At 47.4% G+C, this 16266-nt stretch overlaps 2 protein-coding genes and 1 pseudogene across 2 annotated transcripts; 2 read left to right on the top strand and 1 right to left on the bottom strand.

Moving 5' to 3' along the window:
* Nucleotides 1-3334: 3334 nt before the first annotated feature.
* Nucleotides 3335-5201, bottom strand: LOC101772739 (cytochrome P450 99A2). The gene is made up of 2 exons (XM_004972501.3): nt 4275-5201; nt 3335-4197 (listed from the first exon to the last, which is right to left on the bottom strand). Exons 1-2 carry the CDS (start codon nt 5151-5153, stop codon nt 3568-3570), a joined length of 1509 nt encoding a protein of 502 aa, XP_004972558.1. The 5' UTR covers nt 5154-5201; the 3' UTR covers nt 3335-3567.
* Nucleotides 5202-12470: 7269 nt separating this feature from the next.
* Nucleotides 12471-14543, top strand: LOC101772332 (annotated as a pseudogene).
* A 10-nt stretch (nt 14544-14553) lies between these two features.
* LOC101767107 (glycine-rich cell wall structural protein 1.0-like) lies at nt 14554-14934 on the top strand. Its single transcript, XM_004974280.1, has one exon. The coding sequence runs from the start codon at nt 14554-14556 to the stop codon at nt 14932-14934; it is 381 nt and encodes a 126-aa protein (XP_004974337.1).
* Nucleotides 14935-16266: the final 1332 nt, after the last annotated feature.

The raw sequence follows: 16266 nt of genomic DNA, 5'->3' as shown, positions 1-16266 counted from the left end.
CATGGAGAACTAGTCAATTCAGTTCACTAACATGCGCAATTCATAATGAGATTTAACAGAGTTGCAATTCATAATGAGATTTAACAGAGTTGCAATTCATCGGGAGTGGCTCTCATAAAAGATCACAACTGAAGAGCTATTTGACATAAACAAACCAACACAAAAACAGTTAACATCCATTATCAAAATAATACACAGATGAGCTCTTAACCGACCCATGACACGAATGCAGAAGAAAGCATCTTCGATTTCCACTATTAACCATCAATAAATAGAATATTGTGGAACTTGGCAGGCTTTTGAACGTGGCAGATGAGATAATCATCCAATTCCAGGTGACAAGCACACGGGGAAAAACCCTCCTCCCTCCCCTTCTTATTTCGAGGGAGATCTCTTGGCAGCGTGGTCGTCCCATCCTCGAATCGGTAGGCACCGAAGCGGCGAACACGCTGCCAGAGGTAGTTCATGTACACCGTGTTGGCAGCGATCTTGGGAAACTTGCCGGTGGACAGCATGATGGAGTGTGTGTCGCCGACAAACGCCGCACTGCTACCGATTCCGTGCAACGGGATCAGCCGTCTCCCGTCGATGTCCGTCTCCGACACCTCCATGCGAGAGGGATTACCGCAGGACATGAACGTTTTCACTGGTGGGTTACCATCTCCATCCGTGAGGTCACCGTGGCGCGAGAATGAATAGCGCACCATGAGCATCCGGTCATTGTGGGACCTGACGAGGTAGGATGCAGCTTCCACTCGGTCTCCGAGCGCCATCTCCCTGTGCAGGTACACCATGCGAGGCTTCTTGGGTGACCGATGGCTGGTCATCGGACCCAGATCCACCGTCATGATGTCACCCCTCGGCGTCGTGAAGTAGCAGCGTCCCTGAAAGACAATAGGGACTGGAGCAAGATCCCGCCGAGGGCGGTCACTAAAACAACACGCTGCTCGCCGTGATGGACAGACACCCAGTGTCCGTCGCCAGGCTTGGCGCAGACCACGTGCGACAGCTTATTCCTCAGGCAGAGCACGAGGGTGGGCGGGCACGTCGAGTCGTCGATGCCGGCGCCCTTGATGACAGGTGGATTGGAACGTCGACCTTCGTCGAGGGTGGATCGAGAAACTTGAATTGGACACGGTACGTGAACAAGTATGCGCCGGTCGGGACCGTCAAGACCCGGACATCGCTAATGGCGGGGAATTCAACAAGGACTCGTGTAAGCGGATTGAGAAGGCGAATAGCATTACTAGCCTTGTCGCACAGGACGAGGAGGCCCTCGGCCAAGCAGAAGTGGCGGTGATGGGTGGAGAGCTCCGGGAAGTCGACGTCGACGCGGGCGCCGGTGGCGACGTTGAGGAGCGTACAGCGCGACGGCGAGGCACAGTGGGACATGGCGATCCAGTCGCGCGGGCGGAAACGGTGCACATGCAAAGAAAACAATTAAAAAGCTAGCACCCATCACAAACAACTGCAACTTTGGCGGTCCTAGAGACAATCCTGATTGAAATACTCATTAAAGCTCCTAACTTCTTCCTTGAACTTTTCCACCGTAACTTAGGGGCGGAGCTAGGCAACAACACCACCGGGGTCATTACCCTTTACACGCTAGGGTCATTAACACATATGAATGGTAGTTTCTATAGGGCTAATGGAATTTTATCGTAAGCTTAGCTCCACCCCTGCCCCCTACCTTCACCTTTCAAGCAGTTCAGTGAAAGGTTTGATATTCTTGTTTTATTGTTCTTCACTTCCATGCTCTATAAAAACGACACAAATGCATGATTGGTTAGAGAAACCAATAAATGCCTTCAGTTTGTTTTAGTCAATTCTAAACACACTTTAATTTTGCTGCAAAATCCAACACGTTCAGTGTTCATGTGCATGTCTGCTTGCGTTGGTGACGGTGGGGTGGGTGTGTGTTAGTTTCTATATCTGTCCAGAAAGTCCAGTGAATGAAGTTCAGCCAACATAGCAACCGAATATGAGTATTCAGAAAAATGGAAAAGGATGGATTGACAAATAGTAGTCCCATCCTAAGTAGACAAACTGGACAGTTGGACACTAACAGGTTTCGTTGTGCTCCTTGGAGGTGAAGCGCCTCCATCTACTTCCACCTTGCTGCAACAGGTAAACAAAACGAGCATAAGGTAAATTAGCTTGCAAATTTTATTAAGGCAACTGCAAAGTAACCACGCTGTATACATGCAGCAGCAATAAAAGGAAACAGGCTGGCAGCGCACTTGGATATATGCAAGAAGAAAACTCACAAATGCAAATTACCAAGAATCTTCAATAACCATAGTTAGTAATGAACACAAACAAACATTGATATATGCTGCAAAAAGATAATAGTTCCAGTGCCACAAAAGTATGGCCTCTCAAAATAGATTAGAGCACCTATCACCTTATATTGATCTTGGCTAAACTGTCTAGCGTCTATACCTTAGATCCATTCAGATGTTAGCAAAAGAAATAGGAATGAATTCAGGATAGCACCATAAACTACTGTATTTCATACTTTCATAATCTCACCTGAAAACTTGATGTATCACCATCATGTCAGCTACCTTCTTTCTAGGACTGCTCGTACTCTTCAGGAACACCGGCATCAATTTGCCAATCATGTTCAGCTCCATGATTTCAGAGCTAAAGTACAGAACAGCCAAGCCTACCATTTGTCGTATCTGCTCTACTGCAAAACAGAATGCCACATATATTAGATCATCATATTCAGGAATCACCAGCTAGCACTTGCAAAGGAATGAAGGATGTTCGTTGTTGTGATGTACTTATTTGTTCTCATCAATCATTATCATAAATGTAATTATGCATAGTATATTGACAGAGCGGAGGGGGTAGGAGAGGGGAGGTCGGGGAGGGAGGGAGGAGGCCAGTGGAGCAGGGAGAGGGTGAGAGAGGGGGCCAGGTGAGCTGAGGGAGAGGGGGTGAGTTGAGGGAGAGGGGGGGTGGGCGGATGGATAAGGACGGAGGCGGAGGAAATTATTAAGGCCAGCTATAGTGCGCGCCTCGAGGGAACCTTTTAGTACCGGGTGGAGCCCCCACCCGGTACTAAAGGGAGTCCGGGGATCCTAAATTTGGATGTATTAAGGGAGTGGATGAAAGGTCTATTCCCTAGTAGTGTAAAACATCTACTGGGTGTGCATGAACAACATGTGGAGCCGATAACACGTTCATAAACAAGTGCAAGAAGGCCCCCACGTGAATAGGAAAACCACATACCAGGCACAACGTGTGTCACAGACCGGCTCACTTTACATTGTTTACACATGAGATGATCATTGATGCCGGCCCAGAATCCAATGACCAAGGACGGTGGTCGACAACAATTAAACATGCATATTATTAGGTCCATTATAAATAATACCTTCATAACAAACACTGAACTTTTGATGGAAGAAATTGATCGATGTGTCATGTTGAGCGGGACTTCCTAATTAATCTACTAATAAAAGTCCTACTTGTAACTTCAAAGGAGCATGAGTCAAGCCATTGTCCAAGGTTATTTATATTTTTTGGACACCTACAAATAAACACTCGATCGATCGATCAGCTTTTCACGGGAACAACCTTATATGGTGACGCCACCAAGTGCAGCTGGTTCTTTCTTTTGACTGTTGCACCAACAAGTATGTCCGTGTCAAGCTCATCAGGCCGCATTCCACCTGGGAGGCTCCAGTCGATATAGTAGAGAAGGCGTGCAACAAGAAGCTCTAGCACATTCAGCCCAAAGGTATCACCGGGGCACCTTCTCCTCCCGGTCCCAAATGGCAAGTACTCAAACCGAGAGCCTTTGTAGTCAATCATGTCATCCTCAAACCTTTCCGGTTTGAACTTCTCCGGGTCATGCCAATACTCAGGGCTCCTTGCCATAGCCCAAGTATTGACCATGACCCTGGTACCCTTGGTGACCTCGAACCCACTAATGTCGCATGTCTCTTGACAAAGATGGGGGAGGAGCAGAGGCGCCACTGGGTTCAGCCTCATGCTCTCCTTGATCACCATCTTAGTGTAGTGTAGCTCATCCATCTTGCCCTCATGGTCCTGTGGGCGCTTGTTGTCGAATACTCGTCGCACCTCGGCCTGTGCCTTGGCCATTACCTCCGGGTTCCTCATGAGGTCAGACATGACCCACTCTGCAGCTGTGGAGACCGTCTCCGTCCCTCCAGCGAACATATCCTGAATGAAATAGACTACATGAACAAGAATGGAAAAAGGGCTAAAGCATCTAGAGTGATTCAGCGCTAAACTATTACCAGTATAATGGCCTTGATATTTGTTGTGTCGATGGGGAATTCAAGCTCCCCCTCGTCCCTTATCCGGAGGAGGACTCCCACAAGAGAATCACCTCGCTGCGCCTCACTTTGAGCTATGATCTTTTCTAAGAACGTGTCCATCTGCCTGTGTGCTCGCCGCACCTTTCGCCTCAACCCAGTGAAGGCATCAATGAACCACAGCGATGGGAATAGGTCCCCGATGCTGAAGCCCCCGCCGATCTTGAACGCCACATCAACCGCCGACAGGAACTGCTCCTGGAGCTCGCTGCTGCAGGCCTGGCCGAATGATGCCTTTGCTACGATCGAGTTCGAGCAGGATAAGAGCAGCCTGGCGAGATTGACAGGCTCACCGCCATTGCCAGCAGCTTGGATCTTGCTAACGAGGGACAAGGTCTCGTCATCCCTGACGGGTGCGAACTGCCGCACCATTTTGCCACTGAGGAGCTCCACCGTGCAGAGCTTGCGCAGAGTCCGCCAATACGGGCCGTACGGCGAAAAGAAAATATCGAGATTACCATAGCAGAAGATCTCCGAGACCACAAGGCTCGGCCGTGACGCGAAGTTGACGTCCTTTTCCCGGAGCACCTCCTGCGCTGCCGCCGGCGAGGATATCACGACAGTGTCGATCTGGCCGATCCGGAGGAACATCACGGGGCCATGCTTCTTGGCCAGGTCCCGGAGAGCAACATGCGGATGCGACTTGAGGAAGTGGAGGAGGCTTCCAATCAAGGGGAGGTTCCTTGGGCCTGGAGGCCGCTTCCTCTTGGGGCTTGGCGCGGAGTTGCGGCTGAGCAAGGTAGCCAAAATTGGCAGGGAGATGAGGGAGAGGAAGATAAGAGTTGCTGCACTTAGCTCCATGACGATGGCTTGATGAATTTTACTTTGCAGTTTTGCCTGGGAACGAACAGCAAGAGTTAAGGGCCTTTTATAAGCTTTTGCCGTTTTATGGCTCAGTCATATATATATCCTCTAGTATAATCTGAAACCATGACATTTTAGGGGATCTGAAACCATGACATTTAATTTAGGGGGATCTGAAACCATGACTTAGAGGGTGTTTGGATACGAGGTGCTAAACTTTAGCAGGGTCATATCGGATGTTCGGATGCTAATCAGAAGGATTAAACATGAGCTATAATTACAAAACTAATTGCACAGATGGAGTCTAATTCGCGAGACGAATCTATTAAGGCTAATTAATCCATCATTAGCAAATGGTTACTGTAGCACCACATTATCAAATCATGGACTAATTAGGCTTAATAGATTCGTCTCGCGAATTAGACTCCATCTGTGCAATTAGTTTTGTAATTAGACTATATTTAATACTCCTAGTTAGTATCTAAATATTTGATGTGACAGGTGCTACAGTTTAGCGAGAGTATCAGATACCCCTAGGCAACTCGCACGTTACATTCACATTGCTCGTTGATTATTTCCATGCACGTTGGATGACAAGCTAAGATTTGTAGACCGGTCATGCATAGCGCAGCCCCCGGGCGTTTACGCTCACATTTATAGCTCCGTCAAAAATTAAATCAACACTGACAGAGTATTCTTGACCAAAAGCCCAAAATTAACACATGAATACAAACCGTGATCAATTCCTAGGCCTCTTCGACACGCCATACCTCATATGCATGTTTCAGGGCAGCAGGAACCGATATTCCGAGCGCAGTCAGGGAACACATGGACACATTATTCAAGTGCTGACATGCACGGTGAAGATGTTGGGCAGTGCTAGTCCATATCATTGTGTACCCCTTGTAGAAAATTATTGGGCGTATAATATTTTGTAAAAGTCAAACTTTGAATATTTTGATAAAAAGAATAGTCACGGTTCTGACCCAAATGTTGAATGGTTTTCCTCTGAATCCCATGCTTCCAGATGCATGGACTAACGTATATGAGGTTCAAAGGACTTCACATAAAAGATGGCTTACCTTCAGTTGATTGGCTCTCAGCCATGCTCCCCCTTTTTTCAATGGATATGGAAGTCATGTGCTCCGGAGCAAGCACAAGTGTTTCGATCTTCTAGCTCCTGCCGAGGGATCGTTTGAACACCACTACACCAGGAATCTTTTGCGGAGAAAGGACATGCATTTGGATGACTATTCTTGTGTCTTGTGTTCCTCAGACAATGAGGAGGACTTGGTGCATCTCTTCTTGACCTGCCCTTTCAGCCAAGAGGCTGCTGGGCTCTCTTGGGCATCACATGGAACTTATCCCTACCTACGCTGGATATGATACTACAAGCTCGGCATGACTTTGGCAGATCGATTTTTAGAGAGGTTGTAATTGTGCCTAGGTGTATGTGGTGCCATCATCTTTAGCAATGTTCAGCTTGCACTAGCTAGGTGGAAGGTGGTCTTTGCAGAGGAAATGGCTCTAGTTAAACTTAGGGCCAAGTCAGGCGTGCAGCTGGTTTTAGATAATTGGATGAGTAGTCTCCAACTATGATTTGTCCCTTTCCTCTTTTGAGCTTAAAAGCTTTGTAAATCCATTGTACATACTCCACTATTACTAATGAAAAATAGGTAGGGGCTCCGCTGCCAATTCCCTCAAAACAATAGTCAAATTATAACTTACTAGCCCGTGCGTTGCTACTGGAAGGTCATATGTATATATCATTATACTATAATGCTAAGAATGATTTAATAAAAGTGTCATATAATATTGTTTTAAAAGAGAAATCCACAACCATCTTAGTTGCAAATGGCATAATTTTCATAAATGACTTCTCATTGTTTCTTTTAAACAAAGAGAAATATTACATTAGAATACAAAAGATAGCATACTTTTGAAAAATTAATATCGTTTGATAAAATGACTTCTCCTAATTTTTAAATAAATATAAGAGGTCAAATGTCCATTATTTCTATTTCTTTTCCTTACTTTTAACATTTTATATGCAATTAATGGTCAAAGTATTTATCTTAAAGACTTTTTCTAAATAAAATTCGTCCTATAATTTTCTACGGGCGACCTTCTCAAAACAATCAAACCGTGGAGGTTATTTATCAAAGGATACCGTAGGCATGATAACGTAAATAAAAACTCTCTACCTTTAGTGCAATTTAAAAGTTTGGTGCAGGACAAAGACAACAGTAGCTCATGTTCATTGGCGCACTCTAAAATCTAAACATATACTATGATGGTGGTGCAAACCCAATGAAGGGAAAACCTGAGGAACTGATGAACACGTGTTTGTTGCTAAAACCATAATTTTTGTTGGAATGTGAACTCGCAGTCCACGCAAGATATATAATAGATGAAACTTCTCTTCGAGGTACGATCTGACATTATAACTTCTCTGAATAGAGAAAAGTATATCTACATGATCATCAACAATTGCGGTGGCAGGTCAAGAAAGGCACTGTCATGAATATACTTTGGTGCTGCCACTACTTTCGGTACATCTTATTTTATCCCGGTTTAAAGTTGACCCGTGACAAAAAGAGGCGTGCCACGGTAGGCCAGATTAGGATGAGTTTTAGTTCCGGTTGTAAATACCAACCGGAACTAAAGCCCCTCTTTAGTTCCGGTTGTAACGGCTAGTAAATTCGCACCAATGGCGCCCCCTTTTGTTCCGGTTAGTAACTCCAACCGGGAGAAGGGTGAGGCTTTTGTCCCAGTTGGAGATTCCAACCAGGACAAAAGGTTTACTCCCTACCAATCGGGAATAAACTCCCAATCGGGACAAGAGGGGTTTGCTTTTGTCCCGGTTGGAATTTCCAACCGGGACAAAAGCTCCTCCCCTATAAAATCGCAGACAGAGATCTCTTCTTCCTCCTCCAGCCCGAGCCGCTCCACCCCACAAGATAGAGAGCTTCATCCTGCTCTCCATAGCGACGAAGCAAGCCTAGGGGAAATGCTGCCCGATTTTTTTCCTCATTTCCGTAGGAATTTCACCCATCCAAAGTATTGTGAAGGTTAGCTACTTCATCCTCCTTTTATTTATTGTAATTATGCTTTGTTTTATACTTTAGAGAGGAAGAAAAATGAGTTGGTTAGAATGAGGAAAAATGGAGAGTATATTTATTTATACATGGGGGCCTTTAATCCTGGTGGAATGACCCAGGACTAAAGGACTCCTTTTTGTCTCGAAAGATTTATCTCGGATAATTTTTTTTAGGAGATTTAGCCCCTACCAACCAGGATAAAAGGTGAGTTCTCCAGCAGTGTGCTGCCATCCCTTGATGCGGATGTCGTACAACTGGACAAAAATAAATTTGCACTATCTACCGAATTATCATCTTTAATTTCCGTGGTCAGTCACATAAACGAATCCATTCCATTTACTCGCTGTGTTTGTAACTTGTCATTTGCTAGCTGTGTTTGTAACTTGTCATTACATCTACATGTAGCTAGTGTTTGTATTCTTTTAACTGAACATACACGTGACTAGGGATGAAAGTGGTATGGATATTATCCGTCCGTCCGTCCGACTCAAGGGGTTCAGACACTCAAATGGTAAATTTGTATCCGAATCCGGATATTCAATATCCGTACCGTATCCGAATCCGGATACTCAAAGTTGCATTTCTAAGATCCGAATAGAATGAATATTAATATTCGACACATCTTGTCACTATTCATATTTGAATTTGATCCGAGAAAAAAATAACTTTCTGTATTTGTATCCGCAATACCTGTTTGTATCCGATCCATTTTCATCCCTACACGTGACCAGTTGGCTATCCATCAGTCCAATCAAGGTGGAATTTTCAAAGCCCAGCAAATTGAAAGTCAGAGTTTGGCTACACGTGACCTGTTGGATGTCCATCTTTGCAATCAAGCCGTCACAATGACAGATATTCTGGCAGATACGAAGTCAGAGTTTGGAAGCATCAGCTGTAAAAATTGAAACAATTCATAATATCCTCACCCATTTTAGGGTTTGAACGAGAGGAGACCGATCATCACTTACCACAATCCCAATATACTGTCGGACGTCGCTATAAGTTTGAAAATACCGAATAACCATTCGTCAGTATAGCTGAGCAACAGGCCGTTTGTCGGTATATCACATTAGTACGGCTCATTATTGACGATATAATATATTAGATGTTCCATCGAATCACTGGTTGCTATAACCCAACATATACATCCAACTAACGGCATACATTCCTTAGGCCCATTTCCCTCCGCGCGCGCTTCTGGCTCATTTTTGCGTGCAAAACAGGCCTACTAATCAGTCTAAAGTCCAAACCCTAACTTCACCTCTTTCTCCCAGTCACCCACCACGCACCGCCACTGCCATCTCCCTCGCTCCTCATCGCCGCCCGGCGCTCGCTGCTCTGTCCAACCCGGCCCGGCACCTCGACCAGCATCCCGACGGCCGGCGCCTCGACCTGCAGCCCGGCGCCACCCCGTCCTCCGGCCCGGCCTTAGCACCAGCATCTTACTATATCCCACTACTCCGCTAGATTTCGCGTTCCCCAATCTCTAGGCTCCGATCTGGGCGCAGGGTGGCGTCGGCGCCCGGGAAGGTGCTCGTCGCGGGTGGCTACCTCGTGTTGGAGCGCCCCAACACCGGCCTCGTCCACAGCACCACCGCCCGATTCTACGCCGTCGTCCGGCCTCTCAGTGACCGCCTCCCTGCCGACTCCTGTGCCTGGGTGAGCCCTCTTCAGCTGCGCCCCTCCCCTTCACCGCAGCCCCTTTCTGCCATTCCTCTGTTTTCAGCTTCTCACCCTGTGTGCCCTGTACTGGTGCTAGGCGTGGACGGATGTCACAGTGGCTTCCCCTCAGCTCTCCCGCGATATTTGATGTTTGATGTACCCATCATGATATATTTGCATAATACCAAAGAAGAAACAAACATTGCAAAATCAACGGTTGAGACTACCTCGTGGCGTTAGTTGGATCCGTGGGAGCTTGTGTCATGTGCACGAAAACTTAGCGACGACTGTTTTCATGTGTTAAGTTATGGGCTGCGCACTATAATTGGCCACATGCCCATGTTGAGACTTTTTGATAAAAGAAAATACATGGAATGTCTAAGTTTTGTATAATATTTGCAGTAGTCAGAGTAAAGATAATATATCCATTTGACTTTCACCGTATATACATAGATGAGACCGTGTTTTCGGCGAGCAACCTTTTCCTGGGCTATTCCCGTACGTTCTCAACAAATATGTGAAAATATAATAGGACTTCTAGCCTGGTTAGTGCACCTAATGAGTAGCACCTAGCAAGTCTGGGTTCGACTCCCCGTGGAAGCGAATTAAATGAGTCTAGAATAAAAATTATAAAAAAAATAGGTAGAGACTCTCCTGCTAACTTCGGTAAAAAAAATAAACATGTAAAAACTCGAGCAACTTGGGTGTCCTCTTTTCTCCCTTTGCTAGGTGAGCACGAACGCGAGTTGGAGATGATCTTGGGCGTCGCCCCTGAACCCACACTGTTGGGGAAAGCGCCTACAATACCGGTTCTTAACTCCCTTTAGTACCGGTTGTGCAACCGGTATTGCTACTTCGGTACTAAAGGAGTATTAAAAATAAAAATAAAAATAAATCCGGCCAGCCGCCTGGTCCCGCATCCCGCCGGCTGCGCTCGGCTGCCCCGCCACCGCACCGCTAGCCGCCCCCTTGCCGGCCACTGACATCCACGACCTCGCCGGCACTCCGCCAATGCCCCCGCACCCCTACCATGGGGGGAAGGGAGGGAGGGAGGGAGGGAGGGAGGGAGAAAGAGAGAGAGAGAGAGGCGTACCGGGGGAGGAAGTCAAGGCCACGCCGCTAGAGCCGCCACCCGCTGAGGTCGAGCCCTCATCCGCCATCCGCGCCCCTGTCGCGGTTGCAGCCCGCCGTCCGCGCCCTCCGTCACTATCACCGTACCTCGCCCCGCAGTTGCTCTCCACTGGCAGAGAGGGGCGAGCGGAGGGGGAAGGGGAGGGCCAGCAAAGGGGCGGAGTGTGGTAGCTAGGGGGACGAGAGTGAGAGAGGGAGGGCCGGTAGGAGAGGAGGGAGGGATGGAAGGAGGGAGAAGGCCGGCAGCGGTGGGAGAGAGGGGGGCAGTGGCAGGAGAGGAAGGGGAGAGAGAGACGGAGAGGAGAGGGAGAGGGTGAGGCTGGTGGGAGCTGAAAGTAGAGGGGAGAGGGAGAGGGTGAGGCTAGGCGGAGGGGGTCGGGAAGATAAGATATGGGTGAGGCCAGGCGCAGGAGATAGGGCCTGATTTGTGGGTGACCTCCTTTAGTACCGGGTGGTACTAAATGCCCTCAGGCACATTAGTAGCGGGTGAAGGCTCTACCCGGTACTAATGGATGACCTTTAGTACCAGTTGGAACTCCCAACCAGTACTAAAAGGGGCTAACATAGCCGATGCCACATGACATTAATGTTTCATGTATTTAGACCACATGCTTACATTAAATATCTATCTGTCATGGTATTTATTCCAAGAATGTCTACTCATGAGCTCGAGAGGCTTTACCGCCGATCAGCTCAGGAATTTAATATTTACCTTGTCGATTTTCAGGTCAAATTGACTCGCACGCTTTGCACCACTCACGAGCCGATTTGAAGCCTGCACTGGAGTTAAGCAGATCTCCTAAATCCTTCGTGTTGTTCAAAGCAGAAGCTTGAGATCCAGATTCTGTGTCAACATCTTCTTCACTAAATAAGCAAATGGAACGCTCTTATGGTCTTAACTTTTTATTCTTACTTATGATGTAAATTATTTCTCTTTCATTCAAGAGTAAGAGCATCAACAAGAAGCAGCACTTGTGCAAGGATCTAATCAAATTCAGATACTATTTACATTTTTTTCATTTCAATAAGTATGTAACATATGGTGTTCTTCCCTTTTCTTTTTAAAGTACTGCACACATTTTTTTTAGTTTCATATATAACCTATAAGTCTTCTTAGATTTTTCAAGTCTTCCTTAAATATTGATCGTATTATGTCTCCCCCTCACCAGACACATGGGGTCTTCTGGACTTCTGCTGAAGACACGATCAAGTACAGATTTATACTGTGCATTTAACAATGGAAAATCTTGTGCATAAGCTTCATATACTGTCTGCAGAGATTTAATAGTTCCATATCACTTAATTTCTTGTTAAAGAAAATGCTCGCAGATACTACATTATATAGTCGTCTCCAGATACGCATGCTTGAGCTTGCAAGCTTGTCTGAACATTTGCCTCGCGCAGGGATTCGAGATGGCAATCCATGCGGAACGTCATCATCTCCATCTACCAGCCGTCGCACGTGGCAAGCCTCATCCCGGCCATCCAACCTTACGTCGAGCGCGCCGGGCGCCTCCTCCACCCCGGCGAGGAGATCACCTTCTCCGACCTCTCCTTAAAGCTCTTCAGTGACACCATCGGCCAAGTGGCCTTCGGCGTCCACTTTGGCCTCACCAAGGACATGGCCACCTCGCCGCCGCCGCTGCAGGAACCCGCCGCCGCCAAGAGCGTCGACCCGGCCACCGACTTCATCCGGAAACACTTCCACGCCACGACGACGTCCCTCAAGATGTGCCTGTCAGGCTCCCTGTCGATCGTGCTCGGCCAGTTCGTGCCGTTCCTCCAGGAGCCCTTGCGGCAGCTGCTCCTGCGCGTGCCGGGCTCGGCCGACCGGCGGTTGGAAGAAACCAACTCAGCCATGAGCGGCCTGCTGGATGAGATCGTGGCCGAGCGGGCGGCGCAGGCCGACGGGGACCAGAAGAACTTCCTGTCCGTGTTGCTCAACGCCAGCGAGAGCACGGAGGTCACGAAGAAGCTGCTGACGCCGGACTACGTGAGCGCGCTCACCTACGCGCACCTGCTCGCCGGGTCGGTCACCATGTCGTTCACGCTGTCCAGCTTGGTATACCTGTAGCGATGCACCCGGAGGTGGAGGAGAAGCTGCTTCGAGAGATCGACGCTTTCGGGCCCAAGGACGTGGTGCCGAGCTCCGACGATCTTCAGACCAAGTTCCCTTACGTCGAGCGGGTTAGGACAGGTTTAGTGCACAGTTTTCTTGCGCTGTTATCAAGATTGTTATAAAAATTAAAACTAGGTAACTGTACTTGTGAAGTGTTATGGGGATAAAAATTCTCTCACATACGATGAAACTCCTCTTCTCTCTCCTCATAAAAACTTTATCAAGTCAGCAAAATTGCTGATGTGGCATGTAACTTAATGCTTATGAAAGTAGTCTGATTACCGTTTAGGCTAATTAATTAGTTTGATTTGCCTTGTTTACGGCATTGCACAGTATAACTAGAAATTGTCTATTTATTTATTTATCAATATAAATTAGTGATAAATGGTTTTCCCTAAGGCCCCGTTTGGATCATTGGAATTGAATTCCATTCTAATAATCATAATTTAGACACAAATTAATTAAGCTAATATAATTGTATGTGGAATATAGTTGTATATTATTGTTGGCGATATGGGAGAGATATTTATATGATGCACTTCTACTATAGGGAAGCGAGTCCAAGAGCGTGCTATAAAAATTGAATTCCATTCTAATAACCATAATCTATAGAATCAATTTCCATCTTCCACCCCATGAATTTAAGATAGGTTTATATCTAAACTTTGAAAAGTTGTGGAATACCACATTCAAGATAAATTATCCTACTCCATTAAGTAGATTCCAATTCCTTTAAAATGAAGGGATCCAAATAGAGCCTAACAGTTTTTGAAGGAAACAATGAGATTCTGCACCGCGTCTTCACTGGTTACAAGGGAAGCATCCGAGGATGTAGAGGTTGGAGCCTATCTCCTGCCCAAGAGAGACATCATCTGCGCTACAGTCGTTAGCCCTGTCTTGCAAGTTGCAACAAAATCCAGTAGGTGATGCATCAAAATACATCAAAATAAAAGGAAGATAAAAAATGCATAATTTTCCTTTTGCGTTAAACCGGTCACTAATGACGAGTATCTCACACTTGTGGCACCCTCACAGGGCACATGGGTGTGGCTCACGCCCGGCGTGCTAGCGAAAGATCCCAAGGACGACTTTCTAGACCCGGACATGTTCCGACCGGAGCGCTTCGTCCCGGAGAGCGAGGAGTACGTGCAAGCGAAGGCACCCCTACGCGTTCATCCCCTTCGGCATCGGCCCCGGGCGTGCATCGGCCAGAAGTTCGCCATGCAGCAGCTGAAGCTCGTCGTCATCCACCTCTACCGCAACTACATCTTCAGGCACTCGCCCAGGATGGAGTTCCCCCTGCAGTTCCAGTACTTCATTTTGGTCAATTTCAAGTACGGTGTCAAGGTGCAGGTCATCGAGAGGAAGAACTGAGGTCTCGTTGATGGGGGCTCCGGGAGCAGCTCCTCGAGCGGCTTCTCCCGAAGCCCTGCTAAAGGGCACGCTCCCGGTGAAAGGGCTCCGGCTCCGGAGCCCCGCGAATCCCGCTGAGAGGAGCTGTTTCGAGGAGGTGGAATCAGAAAAATCAGGAGGCGGCGACCGGCGGGAGGCTACCGGCGGCGGGGAGGTAGGGGCAGGCGGAGACGGTGACGGGCGGGAGGCAGCCGGCGGCGGGGAGGTGGGGGGAGACGGTGTCGGCAACAGCCGGGAGGCGGGGGCGGAGGTGGCCGACGGCGACGGCGAGAGGTGGGGGCCGGCTGCGGGCGACGAGGGCGGGCCGGCGGCGGGAGACGGGAGCTGGGCAATGGGGGCTGGGAGCGGATAGAGAGCCGATGGTGGGAGGTGAAAGAAATAGGAAGAGAAAAATAGGAAGGGAAAAGAGGAAAATAAATAGAAAAAAAAGAAAAAAAGAAAAGGAAAAGGAAAGGGTATTATGGGTATTTCATATTATCTAACCATTTTAAACTACACGAAAGAGTCGTTTTGCCAAACGGTTTTCCAAAAGGATTTTAGCTCCACTAGAGAAGCTACTTCACCAGAGGAGCCAGAGCCGGAACCGTTTTCAGAGGAGCCGGAGCTCTGCCAAACTGATCCTGAATGCGCCTCAGAAAGTACTATATATACGTATACAGTGGTCAGATCAACCATATATTGTATGATCAATTGTATGATCAGTCTTCTGTTAGAAACATAATTAAAGCTTTGTCTTGGAGCCCAAAATCTTGGCACGACCCACATAGGATAGTGGGCTCCCAAACAGGCCTTAGTATGTGTTTAAGGATGTCGTCAGGGCCTATGGAAAGGCCAGAAGTCAGAATAATACAATGGTGCTACCCAGTCGACGCATAGGAATGGACCGCAATTCTCATGATCGGCATCTATTGAAGTTAGGATATATGGACAAGGCAGGCAAATGGCATCTAGCTCCGACACCACCATTGGCATCTGCTGAGCTTGATTTGATAGCTACCTTGTGCTATCAGGTCTCCTCCAACATTAAGAGTCAACACTACTTTATATATTTACATGGCACACTTCATTAATATTAATAATAAATGGTACCAGAGATAACCCACCTAATGATCTAACTTTTAGCATTTAGCGCATAACTCAAACATAAGTAGCTCTTATTGAGCATCTCCAACAATTTGAGATAGCTGCTAACTTAATGGGAAAGAGAGATAAAAGTAAGTCAGCTTCAAAGGAGAGCTCGAGGCACGTGCAGTGAGAGAAGTGGGCATTACAAGATGTGCGAGCTTAGCTCTTTCCAAATCGCACACACAACGGGCCGTTAGGCACTCTTTATAAAAGAGCCACATCAGTATTTGAGGATAAAAAATGACAGGAGAGAGAGAAACATGGCTTCACGTAGCGAGTGCCGCTAGCACGCGATTCTACGTCACGTGGGCTCCACCACAACCCCGCGGCTTACCCACGCGGCCACGCCGAGTGAGAGAACAAGTGGCCGGCAACATGGAACATATTAAGGGAACGTGAGCACGTTTCCTTAATATGTAGGAAGTATGCACCCTCTTGGATGTAGGCAAAGTAATCACATGAAGTATGGTCCCTGTAAAACCTGACTCGCCTCCTACTTCGATGCAAAGTCACAGAACGAACTACAGAAGGTGAGGTTATGGAGGCCTGCCTGCTCTCC

Source organism: Setaria italica, chromosome VI (assembly GCF_000263155.2).
Source record: "Setaria italica strain Yugu1 chromosome VI, Setaria_italica_v2.0, whole genome shotgun sequence".
NCBI lineage: Eukaryota > Viridiplantae > Streptophyta > Magnoliopsida > Poales > Poaceae > Setaria > Setaria italica.
The sequence above is the reverse complement of the archived record's forward strand: the minus strand, read 5'-3'. Positions and strand labels throughout refer to the sequence as shown.

Coding starts and splice junctions, on each gene's coding strand:
- LOC101767107 (XM_004974280.1), top strand. CDS start 14,554: ATGGGGGCTCCGGGAGCAGCTCCTCGAGCGGCTTCTCCCGAAGCCCTG.
- LOC101772739 (XM_004972501.3), bottom strand. CDS start 5,153: ATGGAGCTAAGTGCAGCAACTCTTATCTTCCTCTCCCTCATCTCCCTG. Junction 4,198..4,274: donor ATATCAAGGCCATTATACTG/GTAATAGTTTAG, acceptor TATTTCATTCAG/GATATGTTCGCTGGAGGGAC.